At 36.5% G+C, this 17751-nt stretch overlaps 2 protein-coding genes across 13 annotated transcripts in view; both read left to right on the forward strand.

The window, feature by feature from the left end:
• Nucleotides 1-385: 385 nt before the first annotated feature.
• On the forward strand, nucleotides 386-5715 carry LOC120475656 (uncharacterized). Of its 3 annotated transcripts, XR_016146772.1 has the most exons (4): nucleotides 386-638; nucleotides 1349-2827; nucleotides 3358-3502; nucleotides 5611-5715. XR_016146772.1 is itself a non-coding variant. In XM_089120813.1 (3 exons), the coding sequence occupies exons 1-3, from the start codon at nucleotides 515-517 to the stop codon at nucleotides 3426-3428; spliced, it is 1674 nt and encodes a 557-aa protein (XP_088976939.1). In that variant the 5' UTR covers nucleotides 386-514; the 3' UTR covers nucleotides 3429-3850. The 3 variants fall into 3 exon arrangements, 2 of the variants coding, with proteins under 2 accessions (XP_088976939.1, XP_039522243.2); XM_089120813.1 differs by lacking the exon at nucleotides 5611-5715 and having other exon boundaries at nucleotides 3358-3850; XM_039666309.2 differs by lacking the exons at nucleotides 3358-3502; nucleotides 5611-5715 and having other exon boundaries at nucleotides 387-638; nucleotides 1349-3169.
• The window catches only part of LOC120475644 (uncharacterized), a 54009-nt gene continuing 41868 nt past the window's right edge, over nucleotides 5611-17751 (forward strand). For 6 of the 10 annotated variants that reach the window (XM_089120431.1, XM_089120439.1, XM_089120438.1 and 3 more), the window contains exons 1-20: nucleotides 5611-5739; nucleotides 6810-6899; nucleotides 9053-9154; nucleotides 9380-9481; nucleotides 9693-9794; nucleotides 9961-10062; nucleotides 10293-10394; nucleotides 10632-10733; nucleotides 10948-11049; nucleotides 11280-11381; nucleotides 11613-11714; nucleotides 11945-12046; nucleotides 12213-12314; nucleotides 12528-12629; nucleotides 12797-12898; nucleotides 13909-13986; nucleotides 14239-14289; nucleotides 14542-14643; nucleotides 14768-14866; nucleotides 14992-15093. In XM_089120431.1, the coding sequence (XP_088976557.1) occupies nucleotides 5717-5739; nucleotides 6810-6899; nucleotides 9053-9154; nucleotides 9380-9481; nucleotides 9693-9794; nucleotides 9961-10062; nucleotides 10293-10394; nucleotides 10632-10733; nucleotides 10948-11049; nucleotides 11280-11381; nucleotides 11613-11714; nucleotides 11945-12046; nucleotides 12213-12314; nucleotides 12528-12629; nucleotides 12797-12898; nucleotides 13909-13986; nucleotides 14239-14289; nucleotides 14542-14643; nucleotides 14768-14866; nucleotides 14992-15093 (1871 nt within the window). In that variant the 5' untranslated portion in view covers nucleotides 5611-5716. The remainder of the gene's footprint in view (nucleotides 5740-6809; nucleotides 6900-9052; nucleotides 9155-9379; nucleotides 9482-9692; nucleotides 9795-9960; nucleotides 10063-10292; nucleotides 10395-10631; nucleotides 10734-10947; nucleotides 11050-11279; nucleotides 11382-11612; nucleotides 11715-11944; nucleotides 12047-12212; nucleotides 12315-12527; nucleotides 12630-12796; nucleotides 12899-13908; nucleotides 13987-14238; nucleotides 14290-14541; nucleotides 14644-14767; nucleotides 14867-14991; nucleotides 15094-17751) is intronic. The other 4 variants (XM_089120434.1, XM_089120455.1, XM_089120433.1 and 1 more) reach the window with 3 other exon arrangements.

Genomic DNA, 17751 nt, shown 5'->3' on the forward strand with positions numbered 1-17751 from the left:
ACTTTATGATTAAAATTAAAATTAATGACGGGGAAAACATTTAATGCCAGAGGTTTGGAAAGAGGAGTAATTTAATATTTCATATGTAATAAAGTCAGAAAAGAGACACTTGAAAATATCAATGCCCACGATACTATATTGTTGAGTGCTTTCACTTTAATGGTATTTGAGGAAATAATGGATGAACTGGGATTTCATACCATCATGCTGAAATCGTTCTCCTGCAATCCTGACGAATAATGTAGGGAAACCACCCGTGTTCCTTGGACTTTTGAGGAATTTTCAGTTTGAAAGGAGAAACAATAACTCAAGTTTTTTTTTTCTCTCGCACTATCTATTTACACTATGTGCTGCACACTCCAGACCATTGGGTGGCGGAAATGCGCATTTAATGTTATTTTCCCGAACCTCCAACTAAAGAAGAAGACGAAGACAGACGCTCTGAACCGCTTTTTCAAAACAAAATATTTGCAGCCTTTATGAAGAATTACGGACACAATTTACAAGTGAAGACATGCATTCAGTCTATCAGGAGGAACAGAAATCTGTAAAAATTGAGTTTATTGAAGATTACTGTGAGAACAGGAGTGATCCAGAACCCAAAGTGAAGCATGAAGAAGATGCTTGTGAACATGGAGGTACGTGTTTATTCTTGATTCTTCATTAATTATGCTGTAAAATATGAAGGTTATACAATTTAAAGCAGATTATCAGTTAGTATACCGGTGTTCTAATCATAGGTAAACGTATGTACTTTCATATGATTGATTTAAGCCACAGACAGTTAAAATATGTTCAGTGGAAAAATGCCTAAGTAACCTGATCTAAAAAAAAAAAAAAATTCTTTAAGCTATTAAAACGAATAACTTGCAGTGTTAACTTATGAAATATCAGAAACATCAAAAAGGAAATTCGTTTGATAAAATGATGTTTGACTGGACATCTCCTCAGAATAATTGCAAATCATGTTTATTGAAATCTCTGTGAGGATGACTGGCAAAAGCTGTTTTATTGTGTTTTGGACTCTACTATTCTTTTAATTTTGGAACGATTTTTTAAATATTATTGTTGTTAGATTGCAGTTATAGTTTTTTGGTGTGAATGGGCCTCATATTTTTTAATAATTCTATTTTTTAGACACTCCTTACTGATTCATATTCATCATTACTGATTCATATGTGACACCATAATTACATTTATGGTAACAAGATTTATTTAATTTGGACTAATTTGCTACTATGAATCAGGGTAGTTGGAGATTAAATTGAATATAATTTAATTATTTGAATCAAAGTACAACATTTGTATTTAATATATTTTTTATGTGTGACTTTTTCTTTCATTTTAGACCTGATGGAAGAAAATGAGGAGAGAGAAGAACTGAATCAAGTGGAGGAGAAATGTGTCAAAACTGAAGAAACATCTTTGAGTTGCGGTAAATGTGTACGGAGAAAAGCCATCAAAAATGTCACTTTCCCTCAGTGTGGAAAAAGATTTTCATACAAACAAAGTCTGAAACGTCACACGAGAATTCATGGTGGAGAGAAGCGGCACACATGTGATCAGTGTGGGAGAACTTTTGCCACAGCTACCGCATTGAAACGACACCAGATCATTCACACTGGAGAAAAACCTTACAAGTGTTCACACTGTGACAAGAGATTCAGCCAGTCAGGACATAGGAAAAGACATGAGATGAACCATGCTGGACAGAAGCCGCACACATGTGATCAGTGCGGGAAGAACTTCACACAAGCAAATCTGAGCTCTCACTCTGGAGAAAGAACATTTAACTGTGATCAATGTGGTAGAAAATGTATTAGGGCAGAACAACTGAAGAGCCACCTAAACATTCATTCAAAGGAGAAGCCTCACGTGTGTTCTTTGTGTGGAAAGAGCTTTTCACAACTGGGTTATTTCAAAATACACCAGGAAATACACAGCGGTGTGAAGAATCACATGTGCTTTGACTGTGGAAAGACTTTTATTACACCTGCTGAACTGAAACTGCACCAGAGAAGTCACACTGGAGAAAAACCTTACAAGTGTTCACACTGCGACAAGGGATTCAGTCAGTCATCAGCATTGAAACAACATGAGCGGATCCACACTGGAGAGAAACCTTACAAGTGTTCACACTGCGACAAGAGATTCTCTTGGTCAGGAAATCTGAAAAAACACGAGAGGGTCCACACTAAAGATAAACCACATGAATGTGATCAGTGTGGGAAAAGTTATAAAGAAAAAAGGACCCTGAAGTATCACATGAGAATCCACACCGGAGAGAAGCCGTACACATGTGATCAGTGCGGGAAGAGTTTCACACAAAAATCAAGTCTTACATTTCACATGAGAATCCACACCGGAGAGAAGCCGTACACATGCGATCAGTGCGGGAAGAGTTTCAAACACGCATTCACACTTAAATTACATCTGCGTTCTCACTCTGGAGAAAAAACATTTAACTGCGATCAATGTGGAAAATCATGTTTTTCATCATCATCCCTGAAGAGCCACTTGAAAGTCCACACGAAGGAGAAACCTTACGTGTGTTCCTTGTGTGGAAAGAGTTTTACTCAGATGGGTACTTTAAAAGTACACCAGAAAAATCACAGCGGCGTGAAGAATTACATGTGCTTCGATTGTGGGAAGACCTTTGTTACGGATGCCATATTGAAACAACACCAGAGAACTCACACTGGAGAAAAACCTTACAAGTGTTCACACTGCGACAAGACATTCAGCCAGTCAGGAAATCTGAAAAGACATGAGATGATCCACACTGGAGAGAAGCCGTACACATGTGATAAGTGCGGGAAGAGTTTTGGTAATTCACGTTCTCTAGTGCGTCATACTAAAAACAAATGTTGTATACTGTTGGTGAACATTGAGACACTACCTACGCTGCAGTGAGCGACAAGTTTAGATGAGAATGAAAATGTGATGCTAACTGCTTAAATCAGGGTTCCCCAAACTCGGTCCTGGAAGGGCCACTGTCGCTCCAACACCAAGAATGAGAACAAAGATATCTATATTTGCTTCCACGCCATGAATCTAAGTTGCGTTCTGTGGTTTCAAAGTGTGCACAATAGTGTTTCTGATATTTAACTCATGGTTCCATTTCAAAGAGATAGTTCATTCAAAAATAAAAATTCCTTTTTTTTTTTTACTCTTTGCTTTGTTTTAAATACCTTGCTCTTACAAAATGGTGTTGCCAGAATAAGTCTAAATCTGTGAGGTAGTTAGGCACATTTATATGGTATACGGTGTATTATTAGTTTTTGGGTAGAGGTATCCAAGGATGCATTTTGTATCAATTATTATTGTAAATGTATTTATACATTTTGTTTTAATTAGGTACTTTAAGCAACAGATGCAGATTGAACGGCAATGACATTCTGGTGTTCCATGGGGCCTGCGCGACATAAAACCTAAAAAGTCTACTGCTGGAGAAGAGCTGATTTGCCGTAGCCTATTCGTTAATACGTGACTGATTAGATAAGTAAGTGTTATATTATGTGTCATTTTAAGTGTATCTGCCTACAATTTAATGCACTTTCTCTTGCCTTTTTTAAATTACATTTTTGGTTGCTTACTAGAAAAGTTTTTTTTATTGTTCTTAAATTTATTTTAATGATTAAATTGAGTTTTTTTGGGCCAATATATGTAAAAGGAAATTTGCTGTCTGCGCTGTTACTTTACAAAGACTTTAATTCGCTATAAGGCAACTAGGATGAAAATAACATGGTTGAAGTCCACTTTTAAATCAGTGCAAAGTTACAAAACATGGGGTTAGCGCCATCTATTGGGCATAAAGATGAAATGCCGATCTTTTACGTCTATTTTTCCACCGGTATAATTTAATTAAATACATTCAGAAACAGTTTTTAACTAATCATTTAGGCCTATGTGTATTATCCACAAAGACAAAGTCTCTATACTAAACTAATGTCAATAGGCTAAAGACTCATTTTATGTTTGTATAAACGAAACTGAAAGTGTTTTGTAGACAAAGACCGTCAAGTAGAGTAGGCTACTGGAAATAAATAATGTAATCGCACATTATATTAGGCTACTTCAGGGTCCAGGCTGGAAGGAGTGAAGTTAAACTAGGCTACTTAAGTTAAACTTATCCATCGGCACCCGAATGGGCTATATGCACGCATAAGTTCCGCATTTGACGCAAGGATGCTCGTCCATTTCCGGTTGTGGAGATTAAAGCGGAGGAAAACCGGAGAAAACGGGATTATGGCAGAGTCTTCAATATTTACTGTCCTCCCGTCTTTGAAACGAAACGTACATACGTTTAGATGTAATTTTATATATAGTTATGTTTATTTAATATAATTTTAAAAAGAAGCATGAACACAACGAAGGGTGTCTGTTTTATCTGTTTTTGTGACTAACGTTTCTTTAGTATAACCATGGAGTATAAAATTCAATATAAATTCTCGCTATTGCATTGGACTCTATGATCGGCGGAAGTTATCTAGCATCCCTAATGCTTCACTGGAAATAACGCCGTGCATAGAGCCCATATGCCTCGAATTGGTTTATCCAGATGTTCTTATTATAGGCGGCCTAGGACTATTTAAAACCAATTATGAAAATGCCTCATTGCTGAGGGAGTACCTTTCACATTAACCTTTTATATGAAAACATATCTCTCAAATGATTTGCATTCGCCATGATTTGCCCATAAAGATCTGATTAACACAGATTAGAAAAGTGACTGACTTAAGCTTTATTAAGGTATGGATATAATGTAGCCTAACACGACAGTCAGTGCTTAACCGTGAATAAACAAAGTCTACATGCAAGATTGTAAATGGAGCAGAACTGGTTGTTGCAAAGGAAGGGGTGTCTTATAATACCATGTGACAGCAATAAAGGGGAGAAAAAGAAACCATGCTGCATGCTCCAGACCGACGTGCGGGTTTGCATAAAACGTAAGTTTGTTTAAAATGTCCTATATCGATAATTAGCCTAATACGTTAAAGAACAGGTAGAAAAGGGTCAATACAAGTATTACGAGGCATTTTTTTTAATTTTCTTCCGATGATTTTTGTCTGTTTTAGCGATGACACGAAATCGAAAGCATTCTAGGGGAATCAGACCGTTAGCCGGGTAAACCCAAGAACGCTGTGAATGTTGCTTTAATGTGTTTTTGTTTGTCAAATGTACCTAATGTAACCGAATTAAATATAACATGTCCGTTCAATTAGCACAATGACCTTATTGACCTATATTAAAAATGTTTAATAGCCTACATTCTGAGCATGACATGATGTGAAATCAAATGAAAAAAAAAAAACTATAGTTCATAGGTGGATATAAATATATATATATATATATATAGCATATATATTAGTGTAAAATTATATAAATTGCAATATAAGTTAAGGTTTCCCTGAAAAGGTGTTTCTCATTGCGTAGGCATGTATCCTAAAGTTATGTTTATAAGAGTTATTTCAAATGCACCTATAGGCCTACACATTTGGTCCCACTGAATGAAAATATTTAGAGTTCAGGTTATGTTTATGCAGCTTGTTTGTTACCAATTCAAAACTCGTAATTATAATCACCTCATAACATTTTGGTCATGTCCAGGTCGTGCTGAGAAGCTGAACACATATCGACCCCAGTGCTGATCTGTTTTCAATGGCAGTTTAGCTGCAGTCAGAGGAGCGAGAAAAGGACACTCTTTCTTTCTAAGATGAGTCTCTCGGAGAAACCGAGGTAAGACAGCGTATGTTTTCGGATTGTCATTTTAAACACGAATGAAGTGTCACAATTGTAATTGCAATTGTATTTATCATAAAGTTTTAGTTTAATTTACTTAAACAGTTATCAATAATCAACAATCATAAACTTTGAGTATACAGAAATTATGATAAATCATTAAAGGTATAGTTGACCCCAAAAAATTATTTCTGTCAGAATATTTTCACCCTAAAGCTGTTCCAAACCTGAGTTTCTTTCTTGCATTGAACACAAAAGCCGATAGTTTGAAGAATGTTTGGAAACCAGACAGTTGACGTTCAATGGCTTCTTCAATTGTTTGGTTTCCAACACTCTTAAAAATATATTCTTTTGAGTTCAATGCAAGAAATAAACTCATGCAGGTTTGGAACAAATTGAGGGTATGTAAATTATGACAAAATGTTCATTTTTGGGAGAAGTATCCCTTTATGAAGCTCAGTAAGATGGAGGAAATGCATTCATTAGTCTACACAGTGAAAGGAAGAAACCGGCTGGTTCAGAGTCCAGTAAAGGTGTAGGGTTGAAAATTAACATTAAGTTGTCCTGCATCTCTGTTACAACTTTAGTTTATCTGCCAAAAAAAAGGTATTTTATATTCGCCAGGTAACAGAGATGCTGATAGTGATCAAGGTTTATTGGATGAGTTGTTAAACATTATAGTGATCTGCCTGGTGTCACAACTTTGTTCTTGTTTTAACATTGCTGGAACTCAAAGAGTATCACAAGATCATGGAAATTGATAACATATGCGTCTTGAATTAAATATATGTTGCTTTTGATGAAAGTATCTTCCAAATTTCTGGATAGGTTGATGTTAGTAATGTAAAAAAAAAAAAAAAAAGTTTATCCAATCATCCCAGAATATGAAGTATAGCTTTTTAGACTATCAGATATCAGGATAAAAAAAAAAAGAAATGAAATGGAAAATAATCCACAGTTATGGTTTGCAATTATTGTCCGCAATAATAAACCTCTTTAAATGAGACTGAAGTACCCCATTTAGTAAAATGTTTTTCTCTGTCTTTCTTTCCTCTTTGTGTTATCAGGGAAAGATCAGACTCAGAGGTTCCCGGCTCTGAGTCTGTGAAGAGTGACCAGTTGAAAGGTGATTTCACTGAAGAAACACCTACCGAAAGGTATTTCATGTGTTTTCCACTGTTGGTCACACAGACACATAGACTTGGTTGGATCTTCTTAAGATTCTTTACTTCTGTTGCATCACTGTATTCTGCTTCGTCCAGAAACCTTAACCAAGTCTAACTAAAGCAGTATATATTGAGTTTGTATATACATTTGGAAGGGGAAGGGTTACATAGAGTTTGAGACACTGAAACAAAATCAAATGTAAAAGCATGTGACCGTAGAACTCCAAGCCTTAAGGCAAACAGTCTCAGTAATTAAAATAGCAGGTGTTCAAACTTGCTCAGCTCAAACTTGCTCACTCATGTTTTAATCAAACAGATCTCAATCCCCATTGACTACCATAGTATGTATTTTTTCCTACTATAGTCAATGGGGATTGAGATCTGTTTGATTAAAACATTCTTCCAAATATCTTCCTTTGTGTATAGCAGAACAAATAAACACATAGAGGTTTGAAACAACATTAGGGTGAGTAAATACTGACAGAATTTTCATTTTTGGGTGAACTAACCCTTTAAGACGAGAGAACGGTAAAGGCCTGACCTTCACATGCTGTAACACGACAGTCAGTAATATCTCGCTGGGAACGCCTACCATTTGCAGAGATTTCCTGGTCTCATCATTTTAGAAACTTTCTCCATCTAAAACACCACTGTATCTGAATTAAACAGGTTAATAAAATTTGTAATACCACAACACCAAAGGATTTTTTACATTTATAAGATTTTCAAAATGTGATGGACCACAAACGTAAGGACACAAAATCCTAGAAACTTTTATCTTTATTTCTCTTAATTGGTATCTTTTTTTCTATTGCGTTTGTTTGTGCTACTTTTTTCAATTTAAGTCAAAAAATGAAATCAAGCTTCCTTGTTTTGTGGAAAAGCACCTGAGGTAGACTGACCACGAGCTATGTGTTTGTGAAACGAAAGTTTCTGCTTCTGTAGAAGCTAGAGGTCTGTATGAAATCAACCTTGTTACAAGAAAAACTTGTTTTTTTCGCAATGTTATGGAGAAAAACTACAATACAGTCCTAAGCTTAACAGCAACACCTCTGATTGGTCCAACTCGCTGTTACCATAGAAACGTTTACCGTACCCGCAAACGGCTATAGCGATAACATTAACTAGCTAGCTGACTACCAAAGGGATCTTGTTGTCACAATCTTTCAGTTGTCACAATCTTTCAATGCATATGATTACATCCAGACTTTATTTATCTAATAATGTGTCCTGAATTTTACTTGTAACATTGGCTAATGGGAAAAGGTAGAGGTGACTTGTTGAGTCAGTGGCATTTTTTACATTCATAAGATTTTCAAAATGTGATAGACCACAAAGATAAGGACACAAAATCCTCGATTTTTGCTCCTATAGTGTGGGGTGTGCCATGATGTGACAAAGACAGCACCCCACCCCACACTCAAACAGATTTTCAACCTGAGTCTCGACTGTGAACACAGGAAATCTCGCAAAATCTTCAGTAGCACCTCAATGCAGTACATGAGATCCACGGGGAGGAGTCGGATCAAGATGCAAGGGGTGGAGATGGGTAGGATTAGGGATTAAGGGTGGGTTTCAGGATCAGGGGGCGGAGTTGGGTAGGTTAAGGTGTATGTAAGGTGGGAGGAGTTGGATCTGGATCTGACTCCTCCCCCGTGGATTTCATGTTCTGCAGTGAGAACCATCTCAAAATCTCGCGAGACTTCAGAATAAGCATGGCGATCGTTATGCAGGAATAAATTGTGATGATAGTGTTTTCACACAAAAAAAGAGAAGGGTTTGGGTGAAGTCGTGGAGATGGCAGGAATTTAGTGAACTTCTCAGATAAAGGTTGTGGTAATGCACACACGCTGGCTAAAAAAAATAAAACATGAATATTGTAGTTGAACCATGATAACCACAAATTAACCAAAGTTTTGCTAAAAAAAAAAAAAAATCTAACTATAGTATTTATTTGGTTATACAAATGTTCAATACGCCTATAATAAAACCATGGTTATCTCTCTCTCTCTCTCTCTCTCTCTCTCTCTTTGTGAGACACACACATCATGTGTACTGGTACACACTTACTTATACATACTTGAAACTAAGTAATCTCCTTTAAGAGTGTTTTTTTGTCTTCTTCTTTCTCTTTGTGTAATTAGTAAAAGACCAGATTCACCTGTATTGAGTTCTGTGTCTATGAAGAGTGACAATTCAAAAGGTGATGGACCGAACTTCAGCGAGAACAAATCATCTGCCGAAAGGTATTTAACCCTTTCAAGAGTAAGTTTAAATTATTAGATTATCTTTTGGTGTGTACCTAGCATTAGTAAACCCAACCATCCATCTGCCCATCCATCCAACCACCCACCAACCTACAGTATCCACCAACCCATCCATACATCCATCCATCCATACATACATATTTCAGACTGAGTAATCTCCTTTGAGAGTGTTTTTTGTCTTCTTTTTTCTCTTTGTGTATTTAGTAGAAGATCAGATTCACCTGTATTGAGTTCTGTGTCTATGAAGAGTGACAATTCAAAAGGTGACGGACCGAACTTCAGCGAGAACAAATCATCTGCCGAAAGGTATTTAACCCTTTCAAGAGTAAGTTTAAATGATTAGATTATCTTTTGGTGTGTACCTAGCATTAGTAAACCCAACCATCCATCTGCCCATCCATCCAACCTACAGTATCCACCAACCCATCCATACATCCATACATACATACATATTTCAGACTGAGTAATCTCCTTTAAGAGTGTTTTTTGTCTTCTTTTTTTCTCTTTGTGTATTTAGTAAAAGATCAGATTCACCTGTATTCAGTTCTGTGTCTATGAAGAGTGACAATTCAAAAGGTGACGGACCGAACTTCAGCGAGAACAAATCATCTGCCGAAAGGTATTTAATCCTTTCACGGTTAAGTTTAAATGATTCGATTATCTTTTGGTGTGTACCTAGCATTAAACACATCCTTCCTGTGAGAAGGACACATGCTCTTCCATTGAGACTGAAGAATCTCCTTTAAGAGTTTTTTTTGTCTTCTTCTTTCTCTTTGTGTATTTAGTAGAAGATCAGATTCACCTGTATTGAGTTCTGTGTCTATGAAGAGTGACAATTCAAAAGGTGACGGACCGAACTTCAGCGAGAACAAATCATCTGCCGAAAGGTATTTAACCCTTTCAAGAGTAAGTTTAAATGATTAGATTATCTTTTGGTGTGTACCTAGCATTAGTAAACCCAACCATCCATCTGCCCATCCATCCAACCACCCACCAACCTACAGTATCCACCAACCTACAGTATCCACCAACCCATCCATACATACATACATATTTCAGACTGAGTAATCTCCTTTAAGAGTGTTTTTTGTCTTCTTTTTTCTCTTTGTGTATTTAGTAAAAGATCAGATTCACCTGTATTGAGTTCTGTGTCTATGAAGAGTGACAATTCAAAAGGTGACGGACCGAACTTCAGCGAGAACAAATCATCTGCCGAAAGGTATTTAACACTTTCACAGTTAAGTTTAAATGATTAGATTGTCTTTTGGTGTGTACCTAGCATTAGTAAACCCAACCATCCATCTGCCCATCCATCCAACCACCCACCAACCTACAGTATCCACCAACCCATCCATACATGCATACATCCATCCATCCATACATACATACATATTTCAGACTGAGTAATCTTCTTTAAGAGTGTTTTTTGTCTTCTTTTTTCTCTTTGTGTATTTAGTAGAAGATCAGATTCACCTGTATTGAGTTCTGTGTCTATGAAGAGTGACAATTCAAAAGGTGACGGACCGAACTTCAGCGAGAACAAATCATCTGCCGAAAGGTATTTAACCCTTTCAAGAGTAAGTTTAAATGATTAGATTATCTTTTGGTGTGTACCTAGCATTAGTAAACCCAACCATCCATCTGCCCATCCATCCAACCACCCACCAACCTACAGTATCCACCAACCCATCCATACATACATACATATTTGAGACTGAAGAATCTCCTTTAAGAGTGTTTTTTTGTCTTCTTATTTCTCTTTGTGTATTTAGTAAAAGATCAGATTCACCTGTATTGAGTTCTGTGTCTATGAAGAGTGACAATTCAAAAGGTGACGGACCGAACTTCAGCGAGAACAAATCATCTGCCGAAAGGTATTTAACACTTTCACAGTTAAGTTTAAATGATTAGATTGTCTTTTGGTGTGTACCTAGCATTAGTAAACCTAACCATCCATCTGCCCATCCATCCAACCACCCACCAACCTACAGTATCCACCAACCTACAGTATCCACCAACCCATCCATACATACATACATATTTGAGACTGAAGAATCTCCTTTAAGAGTGTTTTTTGTCTTCTTATTTCTCTTTGTGTATTTAGTAAAAGATCAGATTCACCTGTATTGAGTTCTGTGTCTATGAAGAGTGACAATTCAAAAGGTGATGGACCGAACTTCAGCGAGAACAAATCATCTGCCGAAAGGTATTTAACCCTTTCAAGAGTAAGTTTAAATGATTAGATTATCTTTTGGTGTGTACCTAGCATTAGTAAACCCAACCATCCATCTGCCCATCCATCCAACCTACAGTATCCACCAACCTACAGTATCCACCAACCCATCCATACATCCATCCATCCATACATACATATTTCAGACTGAGTAATCTCCTTTAAGAGTGTTTTTTGTCTTCTTTTTTCTCTTTGTGTATTTAGTAAAAGATCAGATTCACCTGTATTGAGTTCTGTGTCTATGAAGAGTGACAATTCAAAAGGTGACGGACCGAACTTCAGCGAGAACAAATCATCTGCCGAAAGGTATTTAACACTTTCACAGTTAAGTTTAAATGATTAGATTGTCTTTTGGTGTGTACCTAGCATTAGTAAACCTAACCATCCATCTGCCCATCCATCCAACCACCCACCAACCTACAGTATCCACCAACCTACAGTATCCACCAACCCATCCATACATACATACATATTTGAGACTGAAGAATCTCCTTTAAGAGTGTTTTTTGTCTTCTTATTTCTCTTTGTGTATTTAGTAAAAGATCAGATTCACCTGTATTGAGTTCTGTGTCTATGAAGAGTGACAATTCAAAAGGTGATGGACCGAACTTCAGCGAGAACAAATCATCTGCCGAAAGGTATTTAATCCTTTCACGGTTAAGTTTAAATGATTAGATTATCTTTTGGTGTGTACCTAGCATTAAACACATCCTTCCTGTGAGAAGGACACATGCTCTTCCATTGAGACTGAAGAATCTCCTTTAAGAGTTTTTTTTTTCTTCTTCTTTCTCTTTGTGTATTTAGTAGAAGATCAGATTCACCTGTATTGAGTTCTGTGTCTATGAAGAGTGACAATTCAAAAGGTGATGGACCGAACTTCAGCGAGAACAAATCATCTGCCGAAAGGTATTTAACCCTTTCACGGTTAAGTTTAAATGATTAGATTGTCTTTTGGTGTGTACCTAGCATTAGTAAACCCAACCATCCATCTGCCCATCCATCCAACCTACAGTATCCACCAACCCATCCATACATCCATACATACATACATATTTCAGACTGAGTAATCTCCTTTAAGAGTGTTTTTATTTGTCTTCTTTTTTCTCTTTGTGTATTTAGTAAAAGATCAGATTCACCTGTATTCAGTTCTGTGTCTATGAAGAGTGACAATTCAAAAGGTGACGGACCGAACTTCAGCGAGAACAAATCATCTGCCGAAAGGTATTTAACCCTTTCACGGTTAAGTTTAAATGATTAGATTGTCTTTTGGTGTGAACCTAGCATTAAACACATCCATCCTGTGAGAAGGACACATGCTCTTCCATTGAGACTGAAGAATCTCCTTTGAGAGTTTTTTTTTGTCTTCTTTTTTCTCTTTGTGTATTTAGTAAAAGATCAGATTCACCTGTATTCAGTTCTGTGTCTATGAAGACTGACAATTCAAAAGGTGACGGACCGAACTTCAGCGAGAACAAATCATCTGCCAAAAGGTATTTAACCCTTTCACAGATAAATTTAAATAATTTTTTTAAACAGTTCCTCTTATTATTTCCATGACAACACGTCAAGTTTGACACGTGACTCACCGCATCCACAATATTGCTGTATTGCTATTCTCTAAATACCCGGCTACTGTATAAATGTGGCCTGAATGCATTTGAAAATCCTTCTCTTCATCTAGAATTTTAGCAGGCACTTTAAAACGGACCGATTTAAAACACGCCGATCCAAGATCAGTCTTACTCACTTTTGTCGCCAGCTATTTTGACAATAATGGCTGTATGTTGAATTATTTTCAGAGGACAGTAAATAAATACAGATACACGAACAGCACATTGACTACTCTAAAATATACCTACGTTTCATTTTAGTATTGTCCCTTGAGTAGATATACAAAAATGTTTGCAGAAATGTGAGGTGTTGTACTCAATTTTGTGAGATATTATGTGTGTGTACAGTGTATAATTATTTTGTTTATATAATTATACACATGCATGTTTATATTTAGGATAAATGTCTTATTTATACATAAAATATGTATATATATCAGAAATTATATAATACAGTATATACATGTAAATATTTCTCAAAATAATAAACAAAATAATTATACACAGTTCACAGACATAAATTGGCGCTTAAACTGTTGCTGCATACCCCTCTGAAACTGGGTAGTTGCGCCCCTGTATAGCAATTGTATATCTGCTAAATGAATGAATGTAAATGTAAATGTTATGAACACAGATTAACAGAGCCCAGGTGAAACAGATGGTAATAGGTTGCAGGTGCCGATAATGGGGAACGGGGTGTACCGAGGCGAGGAGGATGATGGGAGCTATAGTGCAGACAGGGATTAATGCTAGACAGTGATGATGATAGTGATAATGACAAAGACGAAGACAATTAGGTGATTGTGGTGAATGTGACGACACTGAGGAACCTCCTGTAGTAATGTTTTTAGTTTTGTCATTAGCGAAAGATTGTTCTCACATGTGTCCAGCTCTGTGTCTGTGAAGAGTGACCATTCAAAAGGTGATGGACCGAACTTCAGTGAGAAAACACCATCATTTACCAAAAGGTATTTGATGGGTTTTTTATTGTTGCCACACATAGACTGTGAACAAAAGGTATTTCAAGAAATATTTTTCATTAAACATTTTTTTCTTTTTCTTAAAACGTGTTAATTCATTTTCTAGTGTCACAGTTGAGAAATTACTACTACTACATGTTTAAACTTTGTTACAGTAAATTGTATTTATTAACTCAATTGCAAAACCAAATCTGACTCTAGTTAATATTTGTTACTCTCTACTCTTTGTGTTATTAAAAGGTCCGGCTCACGTGTATCCTTCAGTGAAGAAACACTGTCACAAACCAAAAGGTATTCCACATTTATGTTTTATTTACAAAGTATGTCACATTATTTAAATAATGCTATGTATTGTATGGTGGAGACCGAGGCAATTTTTGCACAATGTGGACAATAAAGTAAATTAAAACCAGGACTTGAAATATTAATACAATAAATGCATGGTTATTCTTTATTTAATTACCATTTGCAACTTATCTTCAAAGGAGAATGAAGTAATTCCTGAAGTAAAACCTTTTTTTTTCTTTTTCTTTGTGTCATTAGTGAAAGATCAGGCTCACATGTGTCCAGCTCAGTGTCTGTGAAGAGTGATCATTCAAAAGGTGATGGACCAAACTTCAGTGAGAAAACCCCATCTAACAGAAGGTAACATCTAACAAAAATGACTCAAATACTGTACGTGAGCTGTTGTGTAGTAGACAATGTAGCTGGAAAAATGTCCTGTAGTCAAGTGTATTTTTCCTCTTTTTGGTCTTTGTGTCCTTACTAGAAGATCAGGCTCACATGTGTCCAGCTCAGTGTCTGTGAAGAGTGACCATTCAAAAGGTGATGGACCAAACTTCAGTGAGAAAACACCATCTAACAGAAGGTAACATCTAACAAAAATGACCCAAATACTGTACGTGAGCTGTTATGTGAGTGTTAGACAATGTAGCTGGAAGAATGTCCTGTAGTCAAGTGTTTTTTTCCTCTTTTTGCTCTTTGTGTCATTAGTGTAAGATCAGGCTCACATGTGTCCGGATCTGGATCTGTAAAGAGCGATCATTCAAAAGGCGATGGACCAAACTTTAGAGAGGAAAAAACACCTGAAAAAAGGTATTTCATATGTTTTGCACTACATCAATTAATCTTCTCACTGTGGTAAAAGTGATAGACCTTGACTAAATACAAGAATAAATTCCTGAACACAATGGCCGTGTAATATTAATCCTCTGGAGGCAAGTTGAAAGTGAGAACCTGTGTGCATTTCATTGAAACATAATTTTCAATAATACTTTATTTCTTGCTTTATATAGTATATGTTTGTACAGGAATGAATTTTCAACAAATCAAGCCTATACTTTCAATAAAGTGAGGTCTAGGTTTTTAATTAGTTTTATTTTGATATACATGACACAATGTGACATCACAACTACATGAAAGGAGCTTTTATTGTTGTAAAAAAACAGATTTGTGAGCATTGCTAGAACTGATGAGAATAAACACTAAACACAAGTGAACGGTGTCATGCGGTGAATCCGGCCAATCATGAAACTGCTTCATGGAGAAGCAGTGCAGAATGAACGAACTGGCTACACTCGTATCGCTCTCGCTGTACTTTGAAGGCATACATCACAGTCACGTGGCTTCTGCGCCGTTTCAAGTCGGACGAAATTTTGTAACCAGCATGTGCTGCGTCAAGTCAGACAACAATCTGTCTGCTCAGAAACATAAATCTGGAACAAAATAACACTGGGAAACAATGACCAAAAGGAACAGTAAATGTCTACATCTAACAACTGACCAAAAGTAATTTATACACATGGGCTACCTATACACAGGGGCAAAGAAGCTTAACAAGATAATGACTTGACAAGACACACCTGAGTACAGGAACAGTTAATAACACAAAAGTTCAGACAAGACATGGGAATAATAAAGGTGAACTCCGGTCAATTTTAACATTGAGCTCATTTTTTTGTACATTTGTAGTGCTGTCAGTACAGACAAAAACGACAAAAATCGGTGTTTGCTACACAGTGTTATCCTCTTTTTAAAATTCGCACCCTGTTGGCTTCAATGGGGCATGTTCTAAACCTGCTTTTAGCCTCTTAACATCCTTGATTTGTCATTTCGAGTGCACAGCCATGTGAGTGGTGTTATTAAGAGTGACCACGGTCAATCAGACTGCAGTAGATGTGATAGATATTAACAAAAATGATGTCAATTCAGCCAGCTCACATATGTATTTACTTCCTGTTTTCGGTCAAAGCCCACAGTATTTTCGGTCAAAGCCACAGGATTTTTTTTTATCATATGTTAATTTAAAAAAATATATTGTATAATTTGACTTCTTGTTTATAATTGTTTTGTTTTTGTTGTATTTATATGATATTTGTATTTTTGGAAATGAATTTTTTGCCATGAAAATTGCTCTGACTGCTGACATGGCATGAAATAAAATAATCTGAATCTATGCGATGGGATGGGATGATGGGATGACACTGACCATTTTTACCGTTGTTAAACTAGCAAAAGTGGATTCAGACACTCCCTAAGTGCACTGTGTAGAGTAGACCATGCGCTTGCATCGTTAAAATAGGGCCTACAGTTAGGATTGACGGTATGGTTCTGTTTTGGGCAGGAACTCCCTACAATTATTCACCAGGTCACAAATACACTCCTCATATGTGCAAACTCTAATTGTTTTACTGATCACTAACCAATCACTGCTTTACTGTAGTATAAGCCTATAATAGGTCAAAGGTCAGATTACCTGTTTTAAACAATAGATGCCAACAATGGACAGAGACCCCCACAGACTCAATTGTGTCCTTTACTGTATTATAAAGAATATACTTTTGGTTTACATATGTTTATGGTTTTGTTGTATAGTGTATGTATACAACAGTAATGTTTGGCCTAATGAATATTTTCTGTTTCTAAATTGCATTGGTGAATACTGTCAGTGTACTTGTTACCGGTCTCAGAAGACTACTTTCACTGTAGAACAATGTGATATAAGCGTATGGAAGACCAAAGAGCTTTAGATTTAGAAAAAAAAAAAAAAAAAACAATGTTTACATGGTGTATCAAAAAATGCACTAGTGTTTGCCATTTGATGGAAATGCTTCATTCTGACATGTGTTTATGGCATTTTGAATGCAGTTACATTTTTGAAGGAGATGTGAGGCATTTTGTGTGTGAAGTTTTGGGAATTGTGTGTTGAGTTTTGAAAAAAGGTGAAATAGTTTTGAAAATGTGTGAAAGTTTCTAAAGACTGCTGCACAGTGGCAGCAACTAGTGTCTTGAGCTCAAACAACACTAAGAGAGAGCTTACGAATGGTCCAGACCAACCTTATGAAAGTGTGACTTACAGAAGATATACTTAGCGTACGAACGTTTCCGGAACCGTGCCATAAGGTTAAGAGAGAGGTTAAGGAATAGGTTAAGAACTACTTAGAGATAAGAACTTTTTGGGGAACCGGGCCCAGTACATTATAATTTGAGAATTTTGTCTGGTTCAAAGAGCAATCAGAATGCCAAATCCTGACTGGGCAAGACGGAGGAGGGTAATTAGCTCCTGAGAAACACGATAGCTGCTGATAATACTGTAGGAGATTATATACACAGTGAGAGGCGTTATATTGCTATAGGTAGATGTGGATCAGCTGAGAGTCAGCTGATGCGAGCTTTACTAACGTGACCTGCCAGAACTGATGCAACTCTTGATTTTGGCCAAAATACAATTGACAACAGTGAACCTGTTAATTT

The sequence above is a fragment of the Pimephales promelas genome, chromosome 2, assembly GCF_988280905.1.
Source record: "Pimephales promelas chromosome 2, fPimPro1.hap1.1, whole genome shotgun sequence".
NCBI lineage: Eukaryota > Metazoa > Chordata > Actinopteri > Cypriniformes > Leuciscidae > Pimephales > Pimephales promelas.